General features: G+C 40.6%; 1 protein-coding gene across 6 annotated transcripts in view; it reads right to left on the reverse strand.

The window, feature by feature from the left end:
* The window catches only part of LOC127051025 (serine/threonine-protein phosphatase 6 regulatory subunit 3), a 196870-nt gene that overhangs the window by 123932 nt on the left and 46182 nt on the right, over window positions 1-26756 (reverse strand). For 4 of the 6 annotated variants that reach the window (XM_050952819.1, XM_050952824.1, XM_050952825.1 and 1 more), the window contains exons 2-6: window positions 19326-19486; window positions 11865-11992; window positions 8524-8756; window positions 6620-6806; window positions 1771-1908 (exon numbers count right to left, since the gene is read on the reverse strand). In XM_050952819.1, coding sequence (XP_050808776.1) covers window positions 1771-1908; window positions 6620-6806; window positions 8524-8756; window positions 11865-11876 — 570 coding nt within the window. In that variant the 5' untranslated portion in view covers window positions 11877-11992; window positions 19326-19486. The remainder of the gene's footprint in view (window positions 1-1770; window positions 1909-6619; window positions 6807-8523; window positions 8757-11864; window positions 11993-19325; window positions 19487-26756) is intronic. The other 2 variants (XM_050952820.1, XM_050952822.1) reach the window with 2 other exon arrangements.

Below are 26756 nucleotides of genomic sequence, written 5' to 3' on the forward strand. Positions count from 1 at the left end.
ATTACGTTGTGAAGAAACCACCACCACCAATATATGAGGCTTTCAAAAAAAGCCTTTACATTAATAACTTTCAGGAAAAAAGCATAGACAGTTTCTCAGAGCTAGCAAAGTAACATTAATAAAAGGTTGTACATTTTGTTGCTTCTGTAGGAACAATGCTTTGCACACACGAGAGGCTCCCAGAATCCCTCCATTCTCTCATACAAGTTCCCCTTGTTATTGTTACACATCCAAAACAGAGGCGAGGTCTCAGAAGTGCTTTGCTGGTAATGGCAAACTCTTGCTAGTGTAGACATACCAGGTCAGAAAAACCACACCTCACCACACTCCTGAGCAAGATAACTACTATGCTGGCATACATTTGTAGTGCAGACCTGACCAATCAGAGAAATGCCATCGAGGATAGACACTTGCTTAGCATGGCCACCAAGAGATAAAAAAGGAGAACCTGACCAATTTACAGTGCAAGTTTGAAGACTGACCAATTAGTTAGAGAAGTTTGAAGACTGACTTGATGAAACTGGTGCAAACTCATACAAGTTTAAAACTGACAAGCTAAACCAGTAACAGTTTTAAAACTGGTAAGTGTGACCACACTTGGGGTTTGCATCAGTTTAACCATGACCTGGTCTAACACTATTTTACCAGCATAACTATATTGTGTGATACAGCATGGCAAGAGGGCAGCAGGAGAGGGTTAGAAGGGAGCCTTATTCCCTATAGAGGGAAGAAAGTTTACTATAGATTAATTAAAGCACCTGAAGCCAATTAAGGACCTGAAATCAGTCACCTGATAACAACCTCTGCTTCAATCAGACAGGGAAAGAGTTGGAGCAGAAAGGATTGTTGTTGGAGCAGAAAACAGTTGGAAGGGAAGCAGAGGAAAGTTTGGAGAAGTGCTGCGGTGGCCTAAGAAGTCCAAGACCCTAGGTAAAGGGGCACCTGGCTTGTGCACAGGGAGGGCAGGAAGCCCCCTCACCCACCCCCACAAGCTGAAGAGCAGGAGAGGGAAGAAGCCCAGGGGAAGGAACCATCAGTTCAAGTGGTTTACCATTATGATCAGGGCCCCTTGGCTGGGACCTGGAGTAGAGGACCGGCCCAGGTCCCTTCCTCTCCACTCCCCTCCTCTAGGACACTAGTGGGGCAATTAATATTCCAATTCAGGGGCAAGAAATGGCACCCTGACCCCCCCAGAAGAGAAAACGTGAGACTCATCATAAACAGTGCCGGCAATTTGCCACAATTAGTAGAGGTTTTGTTTTTTGTTAATTAAATTAATTTTACACCAGCAGAACTTCCCTAATGTAGATGTAATTAATACTGACCTCTCTTATTTCAGTTTAATAAAGTGAAATAAGCTATACCAACTTAATTTAATCTACACTAGCTATACTAATAGAACTGTATCTGCAACAGGGTTTTTGCTGCTTTAACTATATTAGCATAGTTAAACCAGCAGAATTCAAGTGTAGACAAGGCCTAATTGGTTTATAAACAACAATTAAAATGACCACAAACTGTTTAGGCCAACCTTTTAGAAGGCAGTTTAAAACACAAGGGTCTGAGTTAAACGGATGTTAAAAACAAACTGGGAGAAAAGAGGTCTTGAGAGAGATTAGTCACTCTTGAAATTTCTATTTAAACACAGGGGTTTACACCAGTGCCACCATATACGTTTAAACCACATGAAGTTAAACTAAACTAGCGTAACCAACAGGTCCTAAGAGTTCACCCATGCCAACCACTATAACAAGTCATAGTTTTACTTACATTTAATACTTCTTGCCTGGGTTGTGGAGGTTCTATACAAGTGAGCAGCCTGAGCAATAAGTCCATAATAGCAGAGGTCCCTATGTGCTTTATAATGAGGTCTACAAAATCATGTTTTTTCTTTAAGAAATCCACAATCTAGAAGAAATAATGAAAAAACAAAGTTTACATTTTGCTGCAAGTACTTTTTCTTTTATTCCCCTAGCAAATTAGTATTCAAATATGTTCTGTTTCACAAGTTTTGAGAGAGTGGTGAAGGCAGGAGAAGAGATTTCTGAACAAAATGTTCAGCCATCTAGAGTGGGCAATTCAAAATTAGGCAGACTTTAAAACACTGCTTTTAAACTGAATAAGAACAGTTTAAAGTACTTCAAGCAGATCTTTAGTTATGTTATTAACACCTTATTTCTCCTTTTTTCATTTAGTCATTTACTTGTTGCATTTCATTTAGCTTGGACAATGAAAACCAAGCCTATTCCACTTTCAGATTCTTAGTGCTGCATTATTTGGATTTTAAAAACTGCAGGGGATTATTTAAAATCTTTTCATTGGAACTGCAAAGTTTGAAAACATTTCTTATTTTTATTTGGCTTATCTACAAAATTTAAGAAGTTGTGTATGACAAATAGAAATGTGGGCCAAAGAGATTTTTTTTGGCAGTGCGAGTCAAATAAGTAGATTTCTTTAGAGTCTAACCAGAGCAATAATTTGAATAAGAATACTGTAAATCTCACTTGGCACACTCAGTGGAAACACACAAATTAAGTTATCATGACTGTTAGAAGATTATGGGAATCCTTGATGCTGAGGATAGTTTCTAAAGCAATTCATAAAATTAAAGCAAGTGTTGAAACGCTAAAGCATTTAAAATATTAAGGGAAGCAGCATGAACAGAACTGCATTGTGAGAGTACTTTGTAACAGACTAGTTCACACCTGTTAAAAGGTAACCAGATACCACAGTGCATGCTATCTGGCCACTCAAATCCAATGCACCATATCAGTATCATAGAAGTCATTCAATTTGTCTGGCATTTATTTCAGCTAAGTCCCAAAATTTGCCCTTTCCCAAAACTTAAGTTCTTGAAAATTGCTTCACAAAATATGGTTTCACTAGCTACAGAAAAATTTTTATAACAGTTGTGGAAACCCCCAGAGAGATTTATCAACAGGCTGTTTTGTTTTTTGTTTTTTTATAAGGAACATGCTCCTTCACCCATAAGGCCAACAATCAGATAGTTTTACCCAAAACTGTTCGTGAAGAGTGTCAGGAAAGAGCAAGTTTTCCTAGGGAGACGTGGTATGTGTTCGAGGAGCAGACAGTACTGAACCACAAGGGGAAGGCGGATAGAACCCCAGTGGAACAGGATATTGTCCTGGCATCACAGGAGGAAGAGGACACTTATTCTTGATAGCTTCTCTATGATATTTAAGGAGTCAGAGGTAGAGGATCCCAGCTGCTGGGACCAGTTACAGTTCTGTGGTCTGCTCCACTTTAGACCAAGTTCTTGCTTGCGCACAGACCTCTTCATGCAAAGAGCTTTAAAAGAAAAAAAAATATGGAGGGGAGAAGGAGATGAGTAAGAAGGAAGGCCCCTATAAGAGCTGCCGTGCCCATCTTACCTCTGCAAAGCAATGATAAGCTAAACAAATGGCAATAGCAATAGTGAGCTGTAAGGTAGTAGTGCAGCCCTCACATTTCCTGCAGCAACTCTCTTCTTTCTCCGCCACCACTCCTGACTTTAACATACTATTGGAACCACAAACATTCATGCTGAAAAGCTATACAGTGGCTGTGTCTACATAGACACAAATTGAACTGCGTAATTCATCACTGCTCCAACTCCACTAGTAATAGAAACAAAGGAAGCAGTAGTGCATACTGAGCTCAGGCACAATTAGATGACATGGTGGGAAAACCCTGAGCCTTGTCTATACATTACAGCTTCCACCAGTCAAGCTACACTGGTAGTGAATTACACCCCCAAATTTTGCCCAGAAAGGCGGCAAAAGGCACATCTATTCTACAAGTAGAACCTTACAGGAATTTTTACGATAGGGTTCCATTATCTAGCATAGGCAAAATCATTTAGCATGAACCATGCTGGAGTCATGGACCATCTACAGGTTTAGCTTTAAAATACGGTCCACACTACTAAAAGAGAATTACTTTATCTACATCAGGGACAACTTTTCCTGTACCTTGATCCAACACTTTACTATTACACTGCTCTACAGCCAAAATGCTTCTGAAATAAATGTAGTCCAACTTTACTAATTCTGGGTCACTAAGAACGAAAATGATGCTTAAAATTGTTGATTGGCTCTAGTTTTCAAGATATGCTATTGGGTCAGTATATACGACCCTTGACTTGGGAATGGTGGAGAAGAAGTGAGTTATAAAGGGAAGGGATCTCAATTTGTCAGAAATGACTAAAATACATCTTTGACTGGATCAATGAATAAATCTATGACTGGGTTTGGACAGTACTTGCTTTTTAGGCAAAACAATGAATGATGCAATCTGAAGCTGGTATGGCATCATACATGATATTAATTACATCAGGTTATTCCTAGAAGTCATGGATGATGCAATCATAACGAAGCTTACATCACTCTGCTGAACAAATTGCCCTATATCAGCTCTAGAAATCATACAGTGTGATGCTCTTATTTGTCAGCGTTTGATTTTGCAAAGGGACACATTTCTGTTTAGCCAAAGTGAGCAGAGATGCCTCGTACTTGTGTGAACAGTGCAGATAACTTCTGCTATGTTTGCGGTGAAGTGACTTCTGCATCACAAAAGCGCAGTATAACCACTATGGTTAAGAAAGCCTATCACCTTTATTTTGGCTGCAAAATTGGAGATCAGGACAAGAGGTGGGCCCCACACATATGCTGCAACACTTGTGCAACAAATCTTCGCCAGTGGTTGAACAGGAAAAGGAAATCTATGCCTTTTGCAGTGCCAATGATTTGGAGAGAGCCAACAGATCATACCAGCAATTGTTACTTCTGCATGGTGCCTCCAGTTGGGAAAGGTGTGTCAAAGAAGAAAAAGTGGACTGTGCATTATCCAAACATTCCATCAGCTATATTCTCAGTACCCCACGGAGAAGGACTGCCAGTTCCTGATCACCAGAATCATTCTCACTTGAGTCAGACGATGAAGAGGAAGAGGATGAAACCTCTGGTCCTGAACCATCAATGTCACAGGACCCACATTTTCTCCCATCCTCCTCCTCTGAACCACACCTCATAACACAAGGTGAAATGAATGACCTTGTCAGGGATTTGGAACTACCCAAGAGTAAGGCAGAGCTGTTGGGCTCCAGACTACAGCAGTGGAATCTCCTGGCAGGCTATCAAGGCAAATGGAGCCCATCACTGCTTGCAGTCTATTGCTGGACAGTGGCAAGAGATGCTCCATTTAAAGAATACAAGAGACAAGCCAAGAAGCGCCGAGTAGATACTGAATAGGACTAAACTCTGTACATAATAGTTTTTTGCCTTTTGTTTCATAATAAATTTTATTTATATAACCCTTTTGCTGATTTTTGAAGTGTTACGTAAACGGGACAGGTGAAATATCATGTAAAGCAACCATAAACACATGCAAAGACCTATGTTTACAATTTATGATTAAAACTATCATCTACACAATATACATAGATATCAAATGTAAAAACTTAAATATCTTAGAAACAGTAGCCAGTTGTTTTAATTGTCATATTTGAATTCAGCACATCAAACTACATAATAAATATCACATTTTATCTCTGAAGCAGACGACTTCTCATAAATTGTAGACCAGTGTAATTAGAACCAAGCTACATCCAGTTGGTCTCTATCTAACAGGATTTACTGTTTAACTGAGGTCACACACAATTTTGTACAATAGGGTTATCCAGTCAGTCCACTTTCCAGGTCTCTTTCTCGGAGGAAAATAAAAAGTGCATTGCACTATGGAAAAAAACAACCAAAAAAAAACCCCACAAAAACAATTCTGTTTCTGGCAATAGCAGCTCAGGCAATATAGAAAAGCTACCCAGAATCTACTTATACAAGAATAACTAGTGTGGTAAGCATGGATAGGCCATGGCTCTTCACACTCCACAGTACAATGAAAAATGCTTTTGCACTCTGCGAAGAGCTAGGTACAGTTATCAGAATCATGCAAAAATTTAAGAAGGCTCTATCTGTGGCCTGTGAATAGGCCTAAACAGACTACTAGCGATACACTGCTTCCATCATCATATCAGTAAGCACAAGAGACTAGTAACAAGACACAGAATGGGTGATATCTAGCAGTGCTAATGGCACTGGAGAGGCATATTGGAGAGGATGGATTTCAATATACAGAAAAGGAATCTTACTGAACTGAGAGAAACTGAAGAGGTTATTTTCAAATATTTTGTAAAGGTTGCACTATATAAGAATTTTAGAAAGGAGAAAGGTTTCCAAAAAAGAGGATGAGATGATCATGATAGTACCTTCTGGCCTTTAAAAAAAAAAAATCTATTAAATCTCTTTAACTAAGAGATGGCATCAGCAAGCAGTCAATTCAGGTGCGGGCGGAAGAAAATACTTCCCCTAACACATTTCCGATCAGACAGCTGTTCTGATACACTGACTTATCTTGTCCTAACTTTGTTTGAGTTACCCAGATTTTGTTAATATTCTTTAAAAGTGTTCATCTACTAGAAAACTTTCAATTGTCATGGGAAAAGTGAATCCGGTTGCTTGCCTCAGCTACAACCTTTTAAAATGGTAGCCCTACAAAGGAGCGTCTCTCAATGTTACAGCTATTGAAGCACATGCTACAAACGGAAGAGCTATTAAATATTTACCTGTTCCGGTTTTCTGCTAATAAGAATACTTAGCACCTTGCTGAAGAAACTGGCCAATAAAGGGTTGAGAGGGGATTCATTTAATAGGAAGCTGTACAGTTTCATAAGTAAGGACTCCTCTTCTCCCAGTCTGTCATTGATCTGTGAGACATCTGACGTAAGAAGCTCACAAGATATGTTCGGATACCTAGAAAAAAGGGACACCTTCCATCACTCATGCTTATAAAACAAATATTACACAGTAAAAATATGGAATCAAAATGAAGCAGTTTGGTGGGCTTGCTGGACAGATACGGAAGACTGTAAGGCTGCTGATTGCAGAGAGTTGGGTAAATTAGTCTAAATATAATTATACTGGTCTGTAAAAAGGTTTTATGCTTTTATTCTGAGATCAGGCTTCTCCAGTCTCCCACTGTATTGCAGCAGTACAGATATCACACAAGTTGAGTGTCAGAAGCAATACATATAGTATATGGTGGGTTTTTAGCTTAATATCTACTGGTTAGCCCTCCTGTCTAAGCACTAACCTCCCCATTTCAGAAAACATTTCCCATTGGGGGGGGAGGGGAAAGAGGCAGGACTGATTCATATGTCAGCAAACGAAGAACAGATAGTCCCGATACTTTGTTTTATTCCCAGAGTTCATATGAAGACCACAAAGTCAGCATGATGATTTCAGGATCAATAATATTTCTCATGTTTTTAATATGTTTGTTAAAAGTCTCCCTAATTCAGGCAGCACCATCTCTCACAAAACCCTACCAAGTTGACTAGATTGCCTCATGTCAAATTAGAAACAAATGCACTGGGACAGTTTTTGGATAGTTTAATCTAAAATACAACAACAACATACACAATATCTCCATGCAAAACATCATAAGCCTTTACCCACTTTACACTGGGTAGCTATATAGCAAAAAACAATTTTCCAGTATTTTAGTAGCAAAGCTATGGAGACCCATAGTCCTGTGCATTTATTCACTGAAGTTTATTTCTTTTAAAAATGCCTCTAAGTGCGTTAAAAACAAATTTAAACAAACCAATAGTTAGCATATGGACTTATTTTAACTGCATGGATATCACACAGGTAAGGGCTGTGGTGCAGCATCTCAGTTACTTTAGTTGAACATACCTTAATCTCTACTCAAAACTTAACTAGAAGCCACAGCAAACTATGGAGGCCTGACGTATGGAGGCCTGACTGCCTGAAATACTGCTTATTAAGATGGCAGCCACATTATGCCCTTAGTTTTCAAGTGATCATCAGGTGCAGCTCCATGTAGAGTGCACTGAAATAGCCTAAGCCAGACGGGAGAAGTGCTTGTATAATTGTAGCAAGGTATATAAATAGAAGTCTGAACCCTTTTTTGCCAAACTCATGAAAAAAACGGTTCTTGGCCACATCTGCAGTTCAAGCCAATGATCATACTATCTGCACACTGAAGGTTCAGAATCAGAGATTAAGCACATTCCCTACCATTCATTCCCAATGATCTTCACTACCATTAATAATATGGGTACAAGTGTTTGATTGGGTGGTATATTCCCCACAAATCCCTATTAGAATCACTATTTCTAATGATACAACAAGGAATGAGGCTTTCTAGACAGTCACTTGAGATATTCCCTTCAATGCACCCTTTCACCTTCGGGGCACCAAATCAATCTAGGGGGAGTTTTCAGAGGAAGAGGGGGACTTAACCATACTAAATGTATAAGAATTAATGGGAGTCATGATGTTAAGTAGCACAAAACACTCTGAAAATGCAAGACTTACTATAAAGCAGAAGATAGAACTTTTAAGTGCATACCAGTGCCACTACAGACTGGCCTACAGGAATTAAATACAGATTTCTCCTCTCTCCACCCCTTTCCAATCTCACAGATAAGCAGTGTTTTCCTACTTGTATCTGATCTTTTCATCCATGTCTTGAGGTGGTTCTTCTATAATAAATGAAACTAAATCTTCCAGACATTCTGATTTCAACAGAAACTCTATGAGTTTGCGATTCTGAGCTTTGCATTCCTGCAAAACATCCTCCTCGTCCATCAATTCCTTCAGAGTTACATCTTCTCTTTCTAGAAGTGTGTCTATGTGGGATGATGAATGGAGATCAAATTTCCAAAACATGCTGGTCTGGACAAGAAGAAAAGCATATGTAGAGTGTTAATTTACTCATTTATTTTAACAGTTAATAACTTGTAGTTCTCCCCAACAAAAAGCCATGAATTCCATTATATCCATTTCATAGCCTCTAAACCCCAAAGGAACCTGCATAATAAAGACACCTCTAAAGTTTGAACAAGACACACATTATCAGATGCTGAAAGATTCTGCATGAACTATAGCTGGGGAATTTTACTGTAATTCACGAGTGCTGAATGATAAGCCAATGTTTTAACTCTTCAGAAAAAATTTAGCTAGATCCAGAATTTGAAGATTCTACAAAGACATGACATGTTAATGCTGTGTGAAAGAAAAAGTTAACTCTGTTCCTAATTTTTTCATTTCTCTTGTACTCTGTTAGGTATATTTGTATAAAAACAGGGGTTTTGGTTCATTTGTCCAGTTGCTTACCAACCATTTCAATCACAATCTTCAGTAAGGATCAGGTTCAGACGCCGGCTGAGCAGCTGACAGGGCTCTTTATTGGACAGAGAAAGGTGCCAGAAGCTTCCCCCAATACTGCCTAAGACTGGCAGAACTAATGATCTGGCACACACTCATGCTCCCTAGGAGGCTACAGAAGGATTTCTTTTTGAAAGAAAAAATTTTTCATAGGCGCTTCAGCCAGAACTCAGGCTTGTTGCACAGATATTGTCCTTGGTACCCTCAGGCTCCTACTCTCATCCTAAGTGATCTTGCACACAAATGCTGTTAAGGCAATTGCGATAATCAAAGAAGGAATTACAACTTCCGATGGATTGGATAAAAAACTCCTGCTTTTATGCATATATCCTTAGTAAACCACTACAAGCACACCATCCCCAACAAGTTATGACTGTAGGATTTGAAACTACTACTAGAGTTATTTCCATAAGACATCATCTGGTCTTACAGGAAATCCTTTTTCATTCACATACGATGAAGGAAGTAGACTTAAGGGGACTTTAAAGCTAGAACCAGTAATTAAAAGAAAGGGATTTTTTCCCAGCCAAGTTGAGTCTGTAATAGCATGGTTTTAAACAGGCAGTCTATAGAGAACAGTATGAAATGTTACAATTTTGTAACAGGTACCTTTACAATTAGAGGCCTCAGCACCAAATTTTCACTACTGCAGTACATTAGCAGCAACCGTATTAGCTTTAAGGGATAAGAAATACACAGAGACAAACAATGAGTCTTCTTTGTGGCACCTTAGACACTAACAAATTTGAGCATAAGCTTTCATGGGCTAGAACCGACTTCATCAGATGCATGGAGTGGAAATACAGGAGCAGGTATAAATACATGAGCAGATGTGAATTGTCTTTTCAGACAGTTGACAAAAAGGTGTGAGTAACGGTAGCAGGAAATTAGGTTTAGGTTTTGTAATGACCCAACCACTCCCAGTCTTTATTCAGGCCTAATCTGATGGTGTCCAGTTTGCAAATTAATTCCAGTTCTGCAGTTCATGTTGGAGTCGGTTTTTAAAGTTTTTGTTGAAGAATTGCCACTTTTAGCTCAGACCAACAAAAGAACTTCAAAAACAGACTTTAACAGGAAACTGCAGAACTGGAATTAATTTGCAAACTGGACACCATCAGATTAGGCCTGAATAAAGACTGGGAGTGGCTGGGTCATTACAAAACCTAAACCTAATTTTCCCCCACCGTTACTCAGACTTTGTCAACTGTCTGAAATGGCCACTCTCGTTACCACTTCAAAAGTTATTTTTTCCTCCTTTGGTATCCTGCTGTCAACTGAGCTGTCTTATTAGACTAACCTCACATTTGGTAAGACAATTCACATCTTTTCACGTACTTATACCTGCTCCTGTATTTCCACTCCATGCATCTGATGACGTGGGTTCTAGCCCACGAAAGCTAATGCCCAAATAAATCTGTTAATCTCTACAGTGCCACAAGGACTCCTCATTGTTTTTGCTGATACAGACTAACACAGCTACCGCTCTGAAACCATACAGAGACATGTATACTTTAGCCGAAGTGTCCTGTGAGCTGCACTTTTTGGTATTCAAAATCAGTTTTAGAGGGCACAGGCAACAAACCCAAACTGTATATTATGCATTTGTAAGACACGCACCTAATAGAGCCTACAAAAAAATTTAAACATTTCATCCACAATACTTAGAATGCAGTCAATTTACTTACAAATAAAATCTGTTTACATAGTAATTTCTGGAAAAAAGTTAAGGATTTAGCATGTAAATTAAGTCTAGCTGACACAAAGTGTCAGAGTTCAACATCACAGTATATATATCAAGGCAAATATTCTTCACAACACCTAGCATAACAGGGTCGTTAGTTGTTGTTACTATTAAATTACATTACAATAAGGTTTTGTGTGTATACCATGTCTATTTTAAATATATTTAGCCAGGGCAATATTGTTTTCCATTGTAACATGCAAATCTCTCAAACACCCATATTAATCTTAAGAATGTTCACAGTATCCAACAATTTAAACTTTTGTTTCCTGGTCAAAAAAAATTTACTGGGGTCACTCTAACTGATACAGGAAAGCAGTAATGAAAGTTTTAATTTAACATATACTATCATTCTGAATCATCTGAGTTCCCATGCAAGAATTAAAAAAGCAAGTACAGGTAAGATGTTAAGAATCAATTAGATAGAAGAACAAACTTACCTACCAGTTAAATTAGTAAATTTACAATAGTAGTCAGAATCCATACATTTGATTTTATTTACAGTAGATATGTTAGCTTGTAATTTGACAAGTTTATTATATAATTGTTTTAAAAAACATTGGCTTATTTGTTGTTACAGCTCTGCAAAAATTTACTATGGACAAATATAACAAGTGTATTTTTGACCCAGCAGCAAATGTATATTTCAATCCCATTACACAGGATCAGTTACCCATGCCGCCCCGGTCCCCCCATAATTAATGCAAGTTGGAGCTTTGCAAGTAGCAACTATTAGTATTAAGAATGCCAGACATAAATCCCTGTGCAATGGCTGAGGAAGAGACACTCACCCAAGCCAAGCCTCCTTTCAAAATCTGTTTCAATAATTTCATTCAAAATAAATTTAACAATGGATAATAAGAGAAAAGGCATACTACTGCAAACATGTTACTGCGTTATTTCACAAACTGTCTCCCAGGCAAGCTGTATTAGGGGTGCTCCCTCAACATGGCAGGTGCCGAGCAGAGATTATTCCATCAGTTTCCAACAGGAGCCCAGGTCCCTTGGAATAAGGAAAAATAAACACCGTAAAATGTGCCAAAGGGGAAGTACAGGAACCCTGAAGAGAACTTTCTTAAAAATATGATTGGCAGTTCCCTAGAGAACTTAGAGCAGTTCCAAATGAGAAACAGGCAAGTGACAAGTCCATCTCTACTGATAGTTTTCTTCTACCTCCTCCCCCCACCAAAGATTCCTATTCTTTAAAGGGGAACTTTCATATATGGTTACACAATCCTACTCCCATTGACCGTAACAGGAATAGAATTAGGCTCAATACATCCACAGCCCAGAGAGCACCATTCATTATAGCTTGCTCTTTAGATTTTCAACCATCTCCAAAGCCCAATTTGGACTCAACGTTGCTCTCAGTATCAGTAAGAGTGCATGAAAACATGTTTGTTGCTTTCAATTCAAGATGCAAAATCTGAGACTTTAAACGTGAAGCATGTTCAAAAGTAAGTATCAACACAAGCAACTGCTTCAGGGTAACTTTATAAGAGTCACTCTTAGAGCTGAGAAGGTTTTTTTAAACAAACAAATACCATGGAAGTCAACAGCTGGCAAAATAGCTCTAACAGCATGATTAACATCACCTATAACATTTCACTAGTTAGATTTGTTTGTTGTCTCTTTTCAGACAGACGAGACAAATGCAATAAGAGGCCTATGTGTCACGATAAACTTGTACTGGTTGTTTTTCAGAAGTTCTCTTAACTCATTTTTTTAAAAAAACAGACCAAGTTAGTGCAAAATAACGTAGCTCAAAATCCCAAAAGAATTGGAATCAAATGTTTGGAAAAGCTACAGCTTCTCTACTACTAAAGGTTTCAACCAACTTAACTTCCAAAATTGGTTTGGCCAGGAAATTGCCCAATTTACTCTGAAAGGAGAAGAGACGGTACCTACAAACTGTGAACGAAGTGTCACAATCTGAACTATAGATCATTAAGAAGCTAGGCTGGTTTGAAATTTTAACTTGCTGATGTTCATTTGCTTCCCTTTAGCAAAGCAATTATCCCTTCAAACATTCCATACAGCAGAGTCTCCTTGAAAATTCACACGCCTGCTGTAGCTGAAGAAAGTGTATTGCAATCAGGCAAAGCTAATTTTTACTGAGGGTGGTTTGAGGCTCTGTCTTGCTCCCTGTGCGGTCAATGAGTTAGCCATGGTCTTCAGTGGGAGCAAGATTGGTAACTACGTGCATCAGTATGTTACCTTCCATTGAGTGGTAGAAGCTTAGACAGGACATGAGAGCCAAAGCTTTTCTTTCACTTCAAAACAGCCACTCATGTTTTGGAGTTATAGGACCAGGCGTGGCAGATGTGTGCAGTTTATTAATGTTAGATGGAAGCCTTCCCTTAGTTGGCTGATTTTGATCCTCTAAAAAATAAAATATCCTCATACTTGCAAATGTTTAAGATTTAGAACACATTCATTTTCAACAAAAGCTTTGAATAAGCTGAACATTTTAAGACAAAAATGGCTCCTCTCAAGTTTTGCAGTGTCTTGATAAAGGTAGTAAGTCTGTGGCAGAACCAGGAACAGAACCCCAATCTCAAGTAGTAGGCCCATGTCTTAAGTACTAGATTGGTGTCTCTCAGGCAATTTTATTCAAATCTCTAATTAGGTCGGCTGAAAAGTTAGTAATGCTTATCTAAATTTGAAAGCGCACTGAAATGTCCTACACAAGTGCAAAGCATGATTAGCCACTCCATTTTTATGAATAACTAAAGGTGAGAGAGAGAGAGAGAGAGAGAGAGACTCTTGAATAGGAAACACTGAAGCCTAAGGTTTTCACAGACAGACACTACTGTATGTCCTGCATTTGTTAACATGATAGGATCTCCTTTTAAGTTATTTTAAAAATCTGCATTTAACATGGAGATAAGATGTGCATGTTAACTACACAGCTTATCACATGAGGATTGAACAAGATGGGGCTCCACAGAAGGCCCCATCTCAGATCAACCAAGGTGAGAATGGAACTATTTCAACTGTCTAGCCAGAAATCCCATAATCTGGAATTTTTATAACAGTAGGACTGACCATACAGAAAGCTGTATTAAAAAGTTGCATGGCTAAACATTCACGAGTCAGGAAGTGTGAAAACTATGGTTGCACATTCAACAAGACATGCATTACGATGGTCTCGTATGATCACACTACTTATCTTTTGGTACAAGATATCATACAAATTCCTCCCTGCCCCCTACACACATGCATGTGTGTATGAAACAACCTGTCAAGCTAGATACTGGACCTTACTACTTATATATGGTGATATACCTATCTCACAGAACTATGAGACCCTGAAAGGTCATCGAGTCCAGCCCCCTGCCTTCACTAGCAGGACTAAGTACTGATTTTTGCCCCACATTCCTAAGTGGCCCCCTCAAGGACTGAACTCACAACCCTGGGTTTAGCAGGCTAATGCTCAAACCACTGAGCTATCCCTCCCTCCTAATGACAGACCCTAACCCATGGACTAAAGAATCACTCTCTCTAACTGAGGGAAGCAGGTTCTTACCCTCCTTACAGACCAGCTAGTTGAGGAAAACATGACTGCTAGCTTAGCAGAGTGCAGGTAACCTTCAAACAGCCCACAGGAGAGACAGAAGAGGCCATGGAAGTTAAGAGGAGAGGAACTCCACTACTGCATACCTAAAGAAAGCTGCATGATATTATGGAGATGCAGTAGCTTTTACAGGGTTAAGGTTACAATCCGTATCCTACTGTAAAGAAACTTCTCCCCCTCTCCCATTACCTCCCACCCCCTCAAAAAATCCTCATGGGTTTTCATCAGCTAGAATTTGAACTGACATTTCTGAATATACTAAGTTAGAAAGATGTATAAAGTAGCTCCTTTTTGAAGTTTTAAATATTTATGTCCCTTTGCCAGCCCAATGGTACAACACTTCAAGATTCTCCACAAGTAGATTTTACTCACTAATGCTGGGCAACCTTACAGTATTTAAAATCCATTAACAGTAATTAGATAGCACAGTGATAAATGCTTTATAAATGCTTATTAAGCAGACGTTTGGACTGGCTTGCAAATTTTTAAAAGCAAGCATAATCAGATTTTTAATTGATATTATTTGAAAATTAAATAAATACTTATTAGTAAAGATGACTGAAAAGAAAAAGCCAGAGAATACATTCTACAACTGCCACTAATTACCATTTTTTTTTCAGTAAGGACATTGAGGTAATGCTGTCCATAAGCAGTATATTTTCACTGACAGATTCCCCACTCTCCTATAGCAATTTTGAAATCGCTAGGGTTATAGGGCTACTGGTTTCCAGCATTTATTGTATTTTGGCCAGTACCCATCATGCCTTTAAACATAAGTATGGGTCAACGAAAATGCAAAAAAAGTTCAATGTAAAGGCTAGCAGAAGCTTCCAAAAAATCCAATGAAACTTCATTTGAATAACCAGTTACGGCCATTAGATGATATATGTACTTACCATACTTAAAACAAAAACAAAAAGTGAATTATTGATTATGAGTTACAACTCCCACAAACATTAACAATGCATTTAGAAATGCACATTGTCAAGTTTTAACTAATTAAACTATGACCAAAAAATAAATGCTACTCTTTCATGAATGTCAACTGACTAAAAAACTCAAAACTTCATAACTTTAAGTCCATACATACAGATTATTTTACATTCAAGAAACAGCAATGATTTCTTAACCAAAAATTCTATCTTAAGTAACTGAATTCCACAGTTCACTCTCCCTTAAATGGAAATGCTGACAACCAAAATCCAAGTAAAAACCAATACACCTACAAATCCATCACAACACAATTCTGACCCTTGAAGTATGCACTTCTTTATTCTTGATGGGAGTAGCACAGAGGTGCGCAAACTTTTTGGCCCGAAGGCCACATCTGGGAATAGAAATTGTATAGCAGTCCATGCATGCTCACAAAATGGGGTTGGGGTGCAGGAGGGGGGTGAGTGGCCTGGTTGGGGGTGTGGGCTTGGGGTGGGGCCAGACATGAGGAGTTCAGGGTGCAGGAGGGGGCTCTGGACTCGGGTGTGGAGGGTGAGGGCTCTGGGCTGGGGATGAGGAATTTGGGGTACAGGAGGGTGCTCCAAGCTTAGACCGAGGGGTACGGAGGGCAGGAGGGGGATCAGGACTGGGGCAGAGGGTTGGGGGACAGGGGTGCAAGCTCTGGGCGGCACTTATCTCAAGCAACTCCCAAAAGCAGTAGCATGTCCCTTCTCCAGCTCCTATGCAGAGGCACAGCCAGGCAGCTCTGCATGCTGCCCCGTTCACAGGCGCCACCCCTGCAGTTCCCATTGGATGTGGTTCCCGACCAATGGGAGCTCTGAGTGCAGCGCCTGGGGTGGCGGCTGTATTCACAGCACAGCCCCCTGGCTGTCCCTACGCATAGGAGTTGGAGTGGGACCATGTCCGCTGCTTCCGGGAGCTGTGTGAAGCAGCCCCCAACCATGCTCCCCAGCTTAAGCGCCAGAGTGGGGCAAGCCCCAGACCCCATTCCCCAATGGGAGCTCCAGGGCTGGATTAAAATGGATGGCGGGCCAGATCTGGCCCACAGGCCATAGTTGCCCACCCAGGTATAGCATGTTTAATGAAGCTATTCATTTCCTTACTTTTAGTCCAAATTTCTTAAGTGATTGAAAAATTACTTACCCAGAAGCCTTAGTATGATTTTTTAAAACAAATTTTCCTTTTTTACATAAAAAAGCAATGCTATGGTCAATTTTTATATTATGCTTCTTAAATTAAAATGATTACATTTTCACCTCTGTTACATTCTACCGAACAGGAAAAGAAAATAGTGAGGATCCTAGAGTAAGGCTCCTAAAGTATTATTCAATATTAAAATCATAGCTACTGTTTCAAATTCAAGATACAGCTGTACTGATTTACAATGTGTTCATGAGTCCTTCATTCTTAGGAAATAAATGTAACTTGTACCTTAAGAAAAATAGTCATATATAGTGGAGTTTTTCTAGTTCAATCTTTTTGGGTACACAGAAGTGAGGTGATAAAAAGAACATGCTATTCTCTGTTACTATGATGAAAAAGAGTTCAAGCTCTGTGCATTCTAGGAAACCACAGGATATGTTCTGCTTCACATAAAGTGGTTAATACATATTCAAGCGTACTGCTCTGGTTCCAGTGTTAAAATATTGGATATATCAAGTCAAAGTACTGCAACTTTTTTCCAGCGGAGTCCAAAATCCTTATGATTCCAGAGCTGCCTTTGGTTATGTAGGCAAAGTGTTTTCTAGTCCCACATTATGAAGCTTTTATTAGTTTAGTTGACTGAACTGTGTCTTAAGTTTGAACTTTAATCACAATTTCTCATATATCTCACCCTTGTTAACTGCATAATTTCTGCACTCAAATGCTTTCCTCTTAAAATGTACCTAGCTGCTCTTAAGCAAACTGAGAATGAAAGACTCCTATTTGGTTCCATTGTACAGACTGAAAATATGCCTCTATTAAAAATGCTAAAAAGACAGAACAGGCACATTCCACAGATATATGGTTGAATACCATTCTCTTAAAAGACGACACTCTTGCTCTGTCCTGCTATGTTCGTGGAATATTCAACAGGGTGCTTAGAAAGAACGTGGTTACTTCCTAATGTGAGTGAATATGTATTTTCCCAGTTGAATGGCAGCTGATCTTCTAGTTAGATCAAAACTTTGTATATGTGTATACAGACCCTCATTAAGACATTGCTGAAGCTCCCAAATATACACTGCTCTAACCTAGTGAATTTACACACACAGTTCAAACTAGTTAATATTTACTAACAAAGGGATTGGATACCTAGATTACATTACTACAACTCATTATCTAGTTTGTCTTCACTATTACTACCTTATCAATGAAATTACAATATGAGTTTTGAGACAAAAGAATCAAATGTCTCTTTAATTCCCCCACTCCACCCCAGTATCTTAAAAGCTACTGGTAAAGATGCTGGATTAGTTAGGATTCTTAATTTAAACACAAATGTAAATAAAAACTGAATCACCCACTCCAGATTTGAACATGGCTGGTTCACTAGTAGCAATAAAAATCTATGAGAAATGCTATGAGAAATTAAGAAATGCTATTTGCAAGGTTTAGAAGATTTTTGCTTTCCCACCACCCAATACAATAATATAGTCTACTAATGGGAATCAAGTATCACAATGCCTTCTGCTAAGCCCTGTTCATTTATGTTTTAGAGGTGTGCAAGGTGCTTAGTTATGCAGTCTAAGTAATCTTACAATTTGTCAGTCCCAGTTTAGTGTGTGTACAGGTTGCTGCAAAAAATGAATTCAGATGCAGAAGTAGACCGGAATATCACTATTGTTTCAAATGTTGAGAGCAAGACCCTCTGATGGAAGAGTCTGCTGTCCACAAAAGTGCCCATCAATCCATGAACACATTTGTTCAGAAACAATTTCTTCCAGCACACAGAGAACGAATACTGTGAATGCTGGATAGCTACCATTTCTTCTGTGACGGAACCAATAGCAAAAGAACTAGTAAAAGATTTGATTACATATTACTGAAATGTGGGCCTTGTTCTCAAATGAAGTCAAAGAACAACTGACTTTTTAAAATGAGATGTTTAAAAATACAGATTTACTGGCACTCCCTATGCTACTGGACCAAAAGATGGCAAAATTCCTTCCCTCTCCCCCCATCACTCTTTTGAAAGAGATTCAAATTACCTTCCCGAAGTCCCCAAGTTTCCCCAAAACATGAACACTATGCCTAGCTTAGTTTAAAACAAATACCTCACAATTGGGGGGGGTACCAAAACAGAATAAACAAACTGAATCTGCATTAACAGTCTTGGTACCCCATGCCAGATACCAGTGGCAGCTGTGAAACTTCCTAGCACAAACCCTAATAGTTTAAAATGTCCATTGTAAAACCAATAGTAAGGTCATCACAATGCTACATTTGCGACATGGATAGGGGTCATCCAGATGTGGTAGTGGTGACAATGGTATAGGATACAAAGAAAAACAGCCAGCTAGGAAGAAAGAGAGAAAAAGGACTTGAAGAAAGCTGCAAAGCAAAAAAGGAAGGGCTTGGCAACTGAAGAGAAACTGCAAAAAGGGAAAAACAGCTAAAGGAAAACAGTTGAGTCCTGCAAAAATAATGTAAGTAAGCCTTTCTGAAGGGGAGAGGTATCAGGGAGAAAGAAAAGATGACAGACTAAAGCACTTAGGAACCACCAAATGTTTAAACCGATGCCTTATAGTGGCAGGAGGAGTGAGAAGGGGAGGAGGGAGAGAAGTTGTCCCTATAGATGAAATTTAATAGGAATGTTTCTTACCTGTTAACAAAAGTTTTTAAAAGGTTAAGAAAACAAAACGATTTGTATTCTCTGTGGCTCCTTGCCCATTACAGGATATCCTGGCAACAGCAAAATCTTTCAATCTACAATATTAGCAGATTAGCAGGACTGAATTAGGTTAAGATGAAGTAGATTTCTTCCTATAAGAAAAAAACAAGACATTTTATAATTTCATAATGTTAACAGGTTTCCATTAAACAGCTCAAATAGCAGTAATAACATGAAGGTGCTCAGTTCCAAGCTACTGGGGATTGAGAATATGAAGGAAGGGAGGGACGGAGGGAGGGAGGACACTGGTTTGGAAGAAATTGATCCTGATCCCTTAAGTCATATTTTTTATATAGATGGTCTTTTGAACAATTCTAGAAGAAAGTTGTTGTGGCTGTTTCTAGTCTGTTCAATATTCCCCCTTTTCTCTGCCATGTCCTGTTTTGAACAAGGTTTGGGTATTCTTCACATTGTTGTGGATGTATGAAACTATCTTGAACAGTTTTGATCCTCCAAGATTGAAGATTATGTATTTAAGACACTGCTTTTTACCTTCAAAAAAGAAAGATCTGGTCAATACTTGTACTTGTGTGTCTTTGAGGATCTGATTTGACTGAATTTATACTCATCTGCCTGCATTCCCTCAGATTTAGGGAGCAGAGAAAGATTTTCTACTTTTTTATGGTCTTGCTCTATCATGACTATGTTTGAGAATCTATTACACTAAGTGCTGATCTACACAAACTTGAATGAAAATAAAGAGATGCACATTAAAAAGATTTAGTTATTTTGGCACCAGTCTGCATGAGCACTTCAGAATAAAATAAAAATAGCTAAAGTTAGTTCACTTAAGGTTAGACAAATCAATTTTAGCCATTTATTGTGAAGTAAGGGTAGCCACAAAGATTTGCACTAAACAGTAACCATGTTTTAAAACAGATTGTTAAATTGGTGTAAGCCAAGTCTCCTAAGTGACCAGTCATTAGAATTGGGAGAGTTCTTAGTTTGCCACTCAAAGGAATACAGATACTGAGGCATCGGCAGTTAGTCTCAGAACAAGGCTCACCTGCTTGTGCCTCAAAGTGACAAATGGAAAATTTCTTACAAATAATTTCTTTTGTTAGCAGCATCGCCCACAGTTCTTGATATCTGGGCTGCTTTCTCTCTCCGCAGCTCCTGCAGGCGGATCAGCATTTTGGAGCTGAATGGTCTGGCCATGTCCCCTCAACTCCTGCTTGATTCCAGGACAGTTATTCTCACACTGTAAAACTTGCCTATCACTGACAAATAGTCTAGAGAAAGTAACGTACACTAGACCAAGGAAGATGATCTCATGGTAACACTTTTACTTAATACTCAACCCTTGACTCACGAGCCCTCCAGGGGTGAATAGAATTGTGGGAGAGACTGCTAGCAGAAAGGAAATCAGTAAGAAACTTTCCATTCTGCAGCCCAGCATCTCCCACAATACTTGACCACTGGGAAGTAGCAAGCAGATGTAGAGAAGGTTATAGAAAAGCTCAGAAAGGACAGGGAAAACAGTATCCCTCCCCATCAAGAATATTTCCTCCAAAGGCTAAACAATTTCCAGGTCACTACATGCAGTACCTTCCCGCCAAAAGGATACCTCTGCAGAGAACAGGAAGTCCACCTTGTAGTGTTCTGAGAAAAAATGGTAGCATTTGACCAGGTGGCTGCCTTACAAAATTTCCACAGTGGATGCATTAGCTCTTTCTCCTCGAGAGGTCTCCAGAGATCACATGGAGTGTGCCCGGACACATTCTGGAACTGGAATCTCCAATGCCTTGTACTCTTTCACAGTGCATTGTCTAATCCATCTCGCAGTAGAGGATTTGGAAGTTCTGATTTCTTGGCATTTTGAATGGAAGGATACAAACAGGGCCCCCAATTTCCTTGTGGAGTCTGAGGTAAATTTTTAGAGCCCTTCTGGCATCAGAGGTGTTCCACCTCTCCTCAGTGGAATGCGGTGGCCTTGGACAGAAGGAAGGTAGAACCATCTCTTGGAAACTATGCAAAGAAGAGTTCATCTTCAGGATAAATGATTCTAGAGTTCTGAACACCACTTTGTTCTTATGAAAGACACACTAAAGGTTCCTGCATCGAGCATGTTGCCAGCTCTGACACTCACGTGGAGGATGCGATGGCTATCAAAAAGCAAGTTTGGATGAACAAAAAATGCAGACACCTGACATCCAATGGTGCTGGGCTGGAGATCTCTCCTGAAGCCTTATTAGAGAAAATCCAAGATAGATGGAATTCCTGGATTTCTAATATTTGCTTTGTGCTCTTGTCACTATTTGCAAAACTTGGACCAGATGAAGAGTATCTGCCTTGAAGACGTAATCCTTTTAGGAAAAAAAGAAGTGTTCTAATGACTTTGGAGGACAGACCCAACAATACTGCACTTGCCTTTTGTTAGGCAGGCTATTATATGCAGCCAGTTCATGTACAGATGAAGCAGAAGACCTTATGAGACGTCCTGAATCTCTGTAATGGCAGTCCCAATTTCAGCTCTATTAAGTCCAAACATCAGGGTCTCCTCAGGCGACGCAATGTCATCCATGTTACTGTAGTTTGTTCTAGTTTTATTTTCTGGACCACCTTCCCTAATACCAGGAAGGAGGGAAAAAACAGACAGATTGCCTTGTGCCCATCTGTGGGATAGGGCATCTGCCTGCCTTGATCGGGGGTCCACTTCCTTAGTGAAGTATTTTGGCCTCTAATAGTTATGCTGTTTGCAAATAGGTCAGTTGAGGAGAGGCCAAATGTTTGGATGATTAACTCAAAGACTTCTTGAGTCAGGCACCCATCAGAGTTGCTCACCTTGTGCCTGCTGAGCCCTTCCACCTTCTTGTTCAAGTCTCCCTTTATGTGAAAGTGAGAACAAAATGCTTCACCCATCGTATAATTTCCATTACTTCATGTAGTGCTGAGGTTCTTGTTCACATATGCAACCATGCTCATGTTACCTGACTGAATCAGAACGCTGTTCCCCTCCAGGCTGGACTGGAGCCTTTACAGTACAAGCCTGACTACTCTTGGTTCTAGGTGTTCTCTGCTGTGGATCCTTTTCTCCAGGTTCCAGAGGCTTTGAACTGTGTGGGACCCCAGGTGTGCTCTCCAGCCTCCCAGACTGGTGTCAGTTGTGAGGATCAAAAATTCTGGAACACATATGGGCATGCCCTTGAGGACAAATGCTATGGCTGACCACCATTTTAAAGAACTGATCACCTGGGCCAGAACCCTCACTTATCTTTCACACATTCCAAACAGTAGTTCCATACCTTTAAGATAGAGCCTCAAAAGTATCTGATATATGGGTGCATCCATGGAACCATCTGTATGCATGAAACTAGGAGGCCTAGCAGTTGAAGATCAGTGCAATAGTGGGCCTCCTGCAGTTCCAAAATGGCAATATGAGATCTTTAATCTTCTGGAACCTATTTAGAACTGGATTTATCCATACAACTGAGGAGTCTATGTCCACTCCCAAGAGAGTTATTTGGGTGGATAATAAGGCCGTGCACCTACAGGAGATTCAACATTGGGGACATAGCTTTGTGTGCCATTTTTGGGGATGACCTTTGATTAAGAGGTCATCAAGAAGCAGTACAGATGAATCCCCTGTGACCTGAGTCTTGGTATTATTACCAACATCATCTTTGTAAAGACCCTCATGGCCAAGGACAAGCTGAATGGAAGCTATCTAAACCTTAGGAACCAGTGATGGCACAGTCTGATAGAGATGTGGAGGTATGCATCCACTAGATCCAGTATAATCACAAACTCCTCCTGGATCAGAGATGACACAATAGTTCCCATCCAGAACTGTCTTTTCTTCATTTGAGTCTTTTGAGATCTAGAATAGTTCTAATTCCTCCTGTATGAGTCTGAACAATAAAAAAGATTGAGTAGAATCAAGGATCTCTCTTCAGAGGGAAGGCTATTATTCCCATATCCAGCAGATGAGAAATCTTTCTGTATTAAATTGTGCTTTATAGGGTCATTCAAGACACGGGACTGGAGGAAAAATGGATGGGCTGGCATCTGTACTTCAATGGAGTATAACAGATTAACTGCCTCCCTGACCCACTGGTCCATGGTCAGAACAACCCATTACTCCAAAAAATGGGAAATCCTGCCCCCAAGCTTCAGCTCTAGGTGGAGACAACTGTGGTCTTTTTCATAAAGAGGCTTGGGAGCAACAGTTTCCTTGGGTGTTTCCTCCCAAGCCCAAATTCCATATTTTTCCTCTGGAAAACATGCTAGCCCTACACTGGTATTTGTGCGATGATGAAGGCTGAAAGGAACACTTTTGTCTAAAGGCCGGTTTGCACTCTCTCAAATGTATGGTGTGGAAGGGACTGTCTAGACTTTGCAGCATTGGCTAGCTTCTCTCCAAAAAAGCAAGGCTCCCTTGAATTTGGCAGAGCACAGCACCTGCTAGAATGGCTATTCACCTTCCAGAGACAGACACAGGTGGCACTGGTCACTGAGCTAGCAGTCATGGCTTTGGCTGAGAATCTCATCACACCCATTGAAGCATCACAACAAACGTTGTTGGCAGGGAAACTCAAACACAGAGCCAAAGTCAATGTGATCCTTGAGGACTCAGATTTCCAGCCAGGAGAGAGATGTCCTTGGCAAAGCAAGCAGCTGCGAGGAATGCCCTGATGGAGGCTGAGGAGACCTCAAAGTCTTTTTTGAAATTGACCTCTTTTCCTATTTGTGGGATTCTTAGGACAGAACTCCCCTTTTGAGGAGAGAACCCTATATTTAGCCAAGAAACCTATGACAGCATTATCCCTGGGTATCTCAGTAATTGGGACTTTGGGGTCCTGGATTCTATAGAAGCTAGGATCATTTTTGTGAACCTGCTTGCCTTTGTTTGGCTTATCCCATTCATCCCTAATTACTTCCTCAATGGAGGAGTGTAAGGGAACTGTTACCTCAGGGGAGGATTTTGAGGGGAGACGCTTACTCAGGCTTACTCTTGGGATTTTGTTCAGATTAGTGATGAATCGGAACAGTGGATCCAACCTTGTTGCACACAGCCTCGAACTTCTCAGCAGGAGGGGTGGGGAGATTGGAGGGGATGGAACCTTTGCTGAGTCTTTCCACGGTCCTGACTGCAGTCAGAGCCTGACAATTCACCATCCTCTGGGAGTCAGAGGACTCGTACCTCCTAGACCTTTTATGCTTTCTTCCCTTTTTTTGCTCTCTGATTTTTTAGCCTTTTTTTAAGCTCTCCCCCCAGCTTGGGTGAGGTTTTTTGCAGTTAGACTTGCTGAGAGCCTGAAATCCTCTTATGAGATCACTTTGGAGCCTCACCTCCTAGTCCCATTCCCCTACGGAGGGAGACTGGGGAAATGCTTTCAGAGCTCTCCTGACCAAAACTGAAAAAGAGAAGTAGAATTCATAAGAATGGGTCCTGGAATAAGTGCGTATTTTAGGACTGGGCAGTGGGGAATTTGTGACTTCACAAGTCTGCTCTGTGTTCTCAATGGGTCCATAGGAACTCCTATGTCAGCTGACTGGAGTCCCCCTTGTCCTTGGGGTCTCTCCCTGCTCCGCCCAGACTCCTTGTCCATTTTCCCCCAAATGGGAGTTGCAACTGTTATGGATACTGGGTGCAGGCTGGGCAAAACTTACTGTCTGTCGAGCCTGGGAGGGCAGTCTCCCAGATGGAGCACCATTTGGATTTCTTTCAGTGCTTTTTCTGCTGCTCTACCATACCTAGAAGGTGCAGAGGAGCCAGCAGGGAGGCATGACAGCTGAGACTCCAGGGTTTTTCCAACATCCAGGTAAAAAACTAACCAGGGGAAGGGAGGGCTGGGAAAGAGAAAATTTTTGTCCAAAACGTTGACAAAAAATAAGACAAATGTCAACGCGAGATCTGTAAGAACTGCTACCCACATGCTACCACAGAGGCAGAGAAACTGGAAGCAAGAAGCAGAAGCTTGAAGGGGCATGGCTAGAGCACGGAGCTGTAGACAATGGATCGTGTGATGTGTCCGGGATGGAAGCTGGAGGCATGAAGGTAGGCATAGCGGTCGGTAGGTTTTTGATATAGGGTGGTGTTAATGTGACCATCACTTATTTGCACCGTGGTGTCTAGAAAGTGGACCTTCCGTATAGATCCATTGTCTACAGCCAAGCACTGAGGTACAACGGCATCTGCTCTAACCCCTCAGACAGAGACCAACACCTACAAAATCTCCACCAAGCATTCTCAAAACTACAATACCCGCATGAGGAAATAAGGAAACAGATCAACAGGGCCAGACGTGTACCCAGAAGCCTCCTACTGCAAGACAAACCCAAGAAAGAAACCAACAGGACTCCACTGGCCATCACATACAGCCCCCAGCTAAAACCCCTCCAACGCATCATCAAAGATCTACAACCCATCCTGGACAATGATCCCACACTTTCATAGGCCTTGGGTGGCAGGCCAGTCCTCGCCCACAGACAACCTGCCAACCTGAAACATTCTCACCAGTAACTGCACACTGCACCATAATAACTCTAGCTCAGGAACCAATCCATGCAACAAACCTCGATGCCAACTCTGCCCACATATCTACACCAGCGACACCATCACAGGACCTAACCAGATGAGCCACACCATCACCGGTTCATTCACCTGCACATCCACCAATGTAATATACACCATCATATGCCAGCAATGCCCCTCTGCTATATACATCGGCCAAACTGGACAGTCTCTACGGAAAAGGATAAATGGACACAAATCAGACATTAGGAATGGCAATATACAAAAACCTGTAGGAGAGCACTTCAACCTCCCTGGCCACGCTATAGCAGACCTTAAGGTGGCCATCCTGCAGCAAAAAAACTTCAGGACCAGACTTCAAAGAGAAACTGCTGAGCTTCAGTTCATCTGCAAATTTGACACCATCAGCTCAGGATTGAACAAAGACTGTGAATGGCTTGCCAACTACAGAACCAGTTTCTCCTCTCTTGGTTTTCACACCTCAACTGCTAGAACAGGGCCTCATCCTCCCTGATTGAACTGACCTCGTTATCTCCAGCTTGCTTGCTAGCATATATATACCTGCCCCTGGAAATTTCCACTACATGCATCTGAGGAAGTGGGTATTCACCCACGAAAGCTCATGCTCCAAAACGCGTGTTAGTCTATAAGGTGCCACAGGATTCTTCGCTGCTTATGTGGTAACAGCATCTGAATTCAGCAGTTTCTCCTAGAGCCAAAGACATTGTCTACAACGGGATTTACCCATCAGAATAGCTACACTATGACTAGCCTGGATAGCATGCAAATCATGACTCTCTCCCCCAGCACAGCGTATATCCAGTGTGAGAAAGTTCCTCCTCTACCTTGGTGGATCCTGCGCTTATTGGCGGATTTGCTCGCCT

This window comes from Gopherus flavomarginatus, chromosome 5 (genome assembly GCF_025201925.1).
Source record: "Gopherus flavomarginatus isolate rGopFla2 chromosome 5, rGopFla2.mat.asm, whole genome shotgun sequence".
Lineage (NCBI taxonomy): Eukaryota > Metazoa > Chordata > Testudines > Testudinidae > Gopherus > Gopherus flavomarginatus.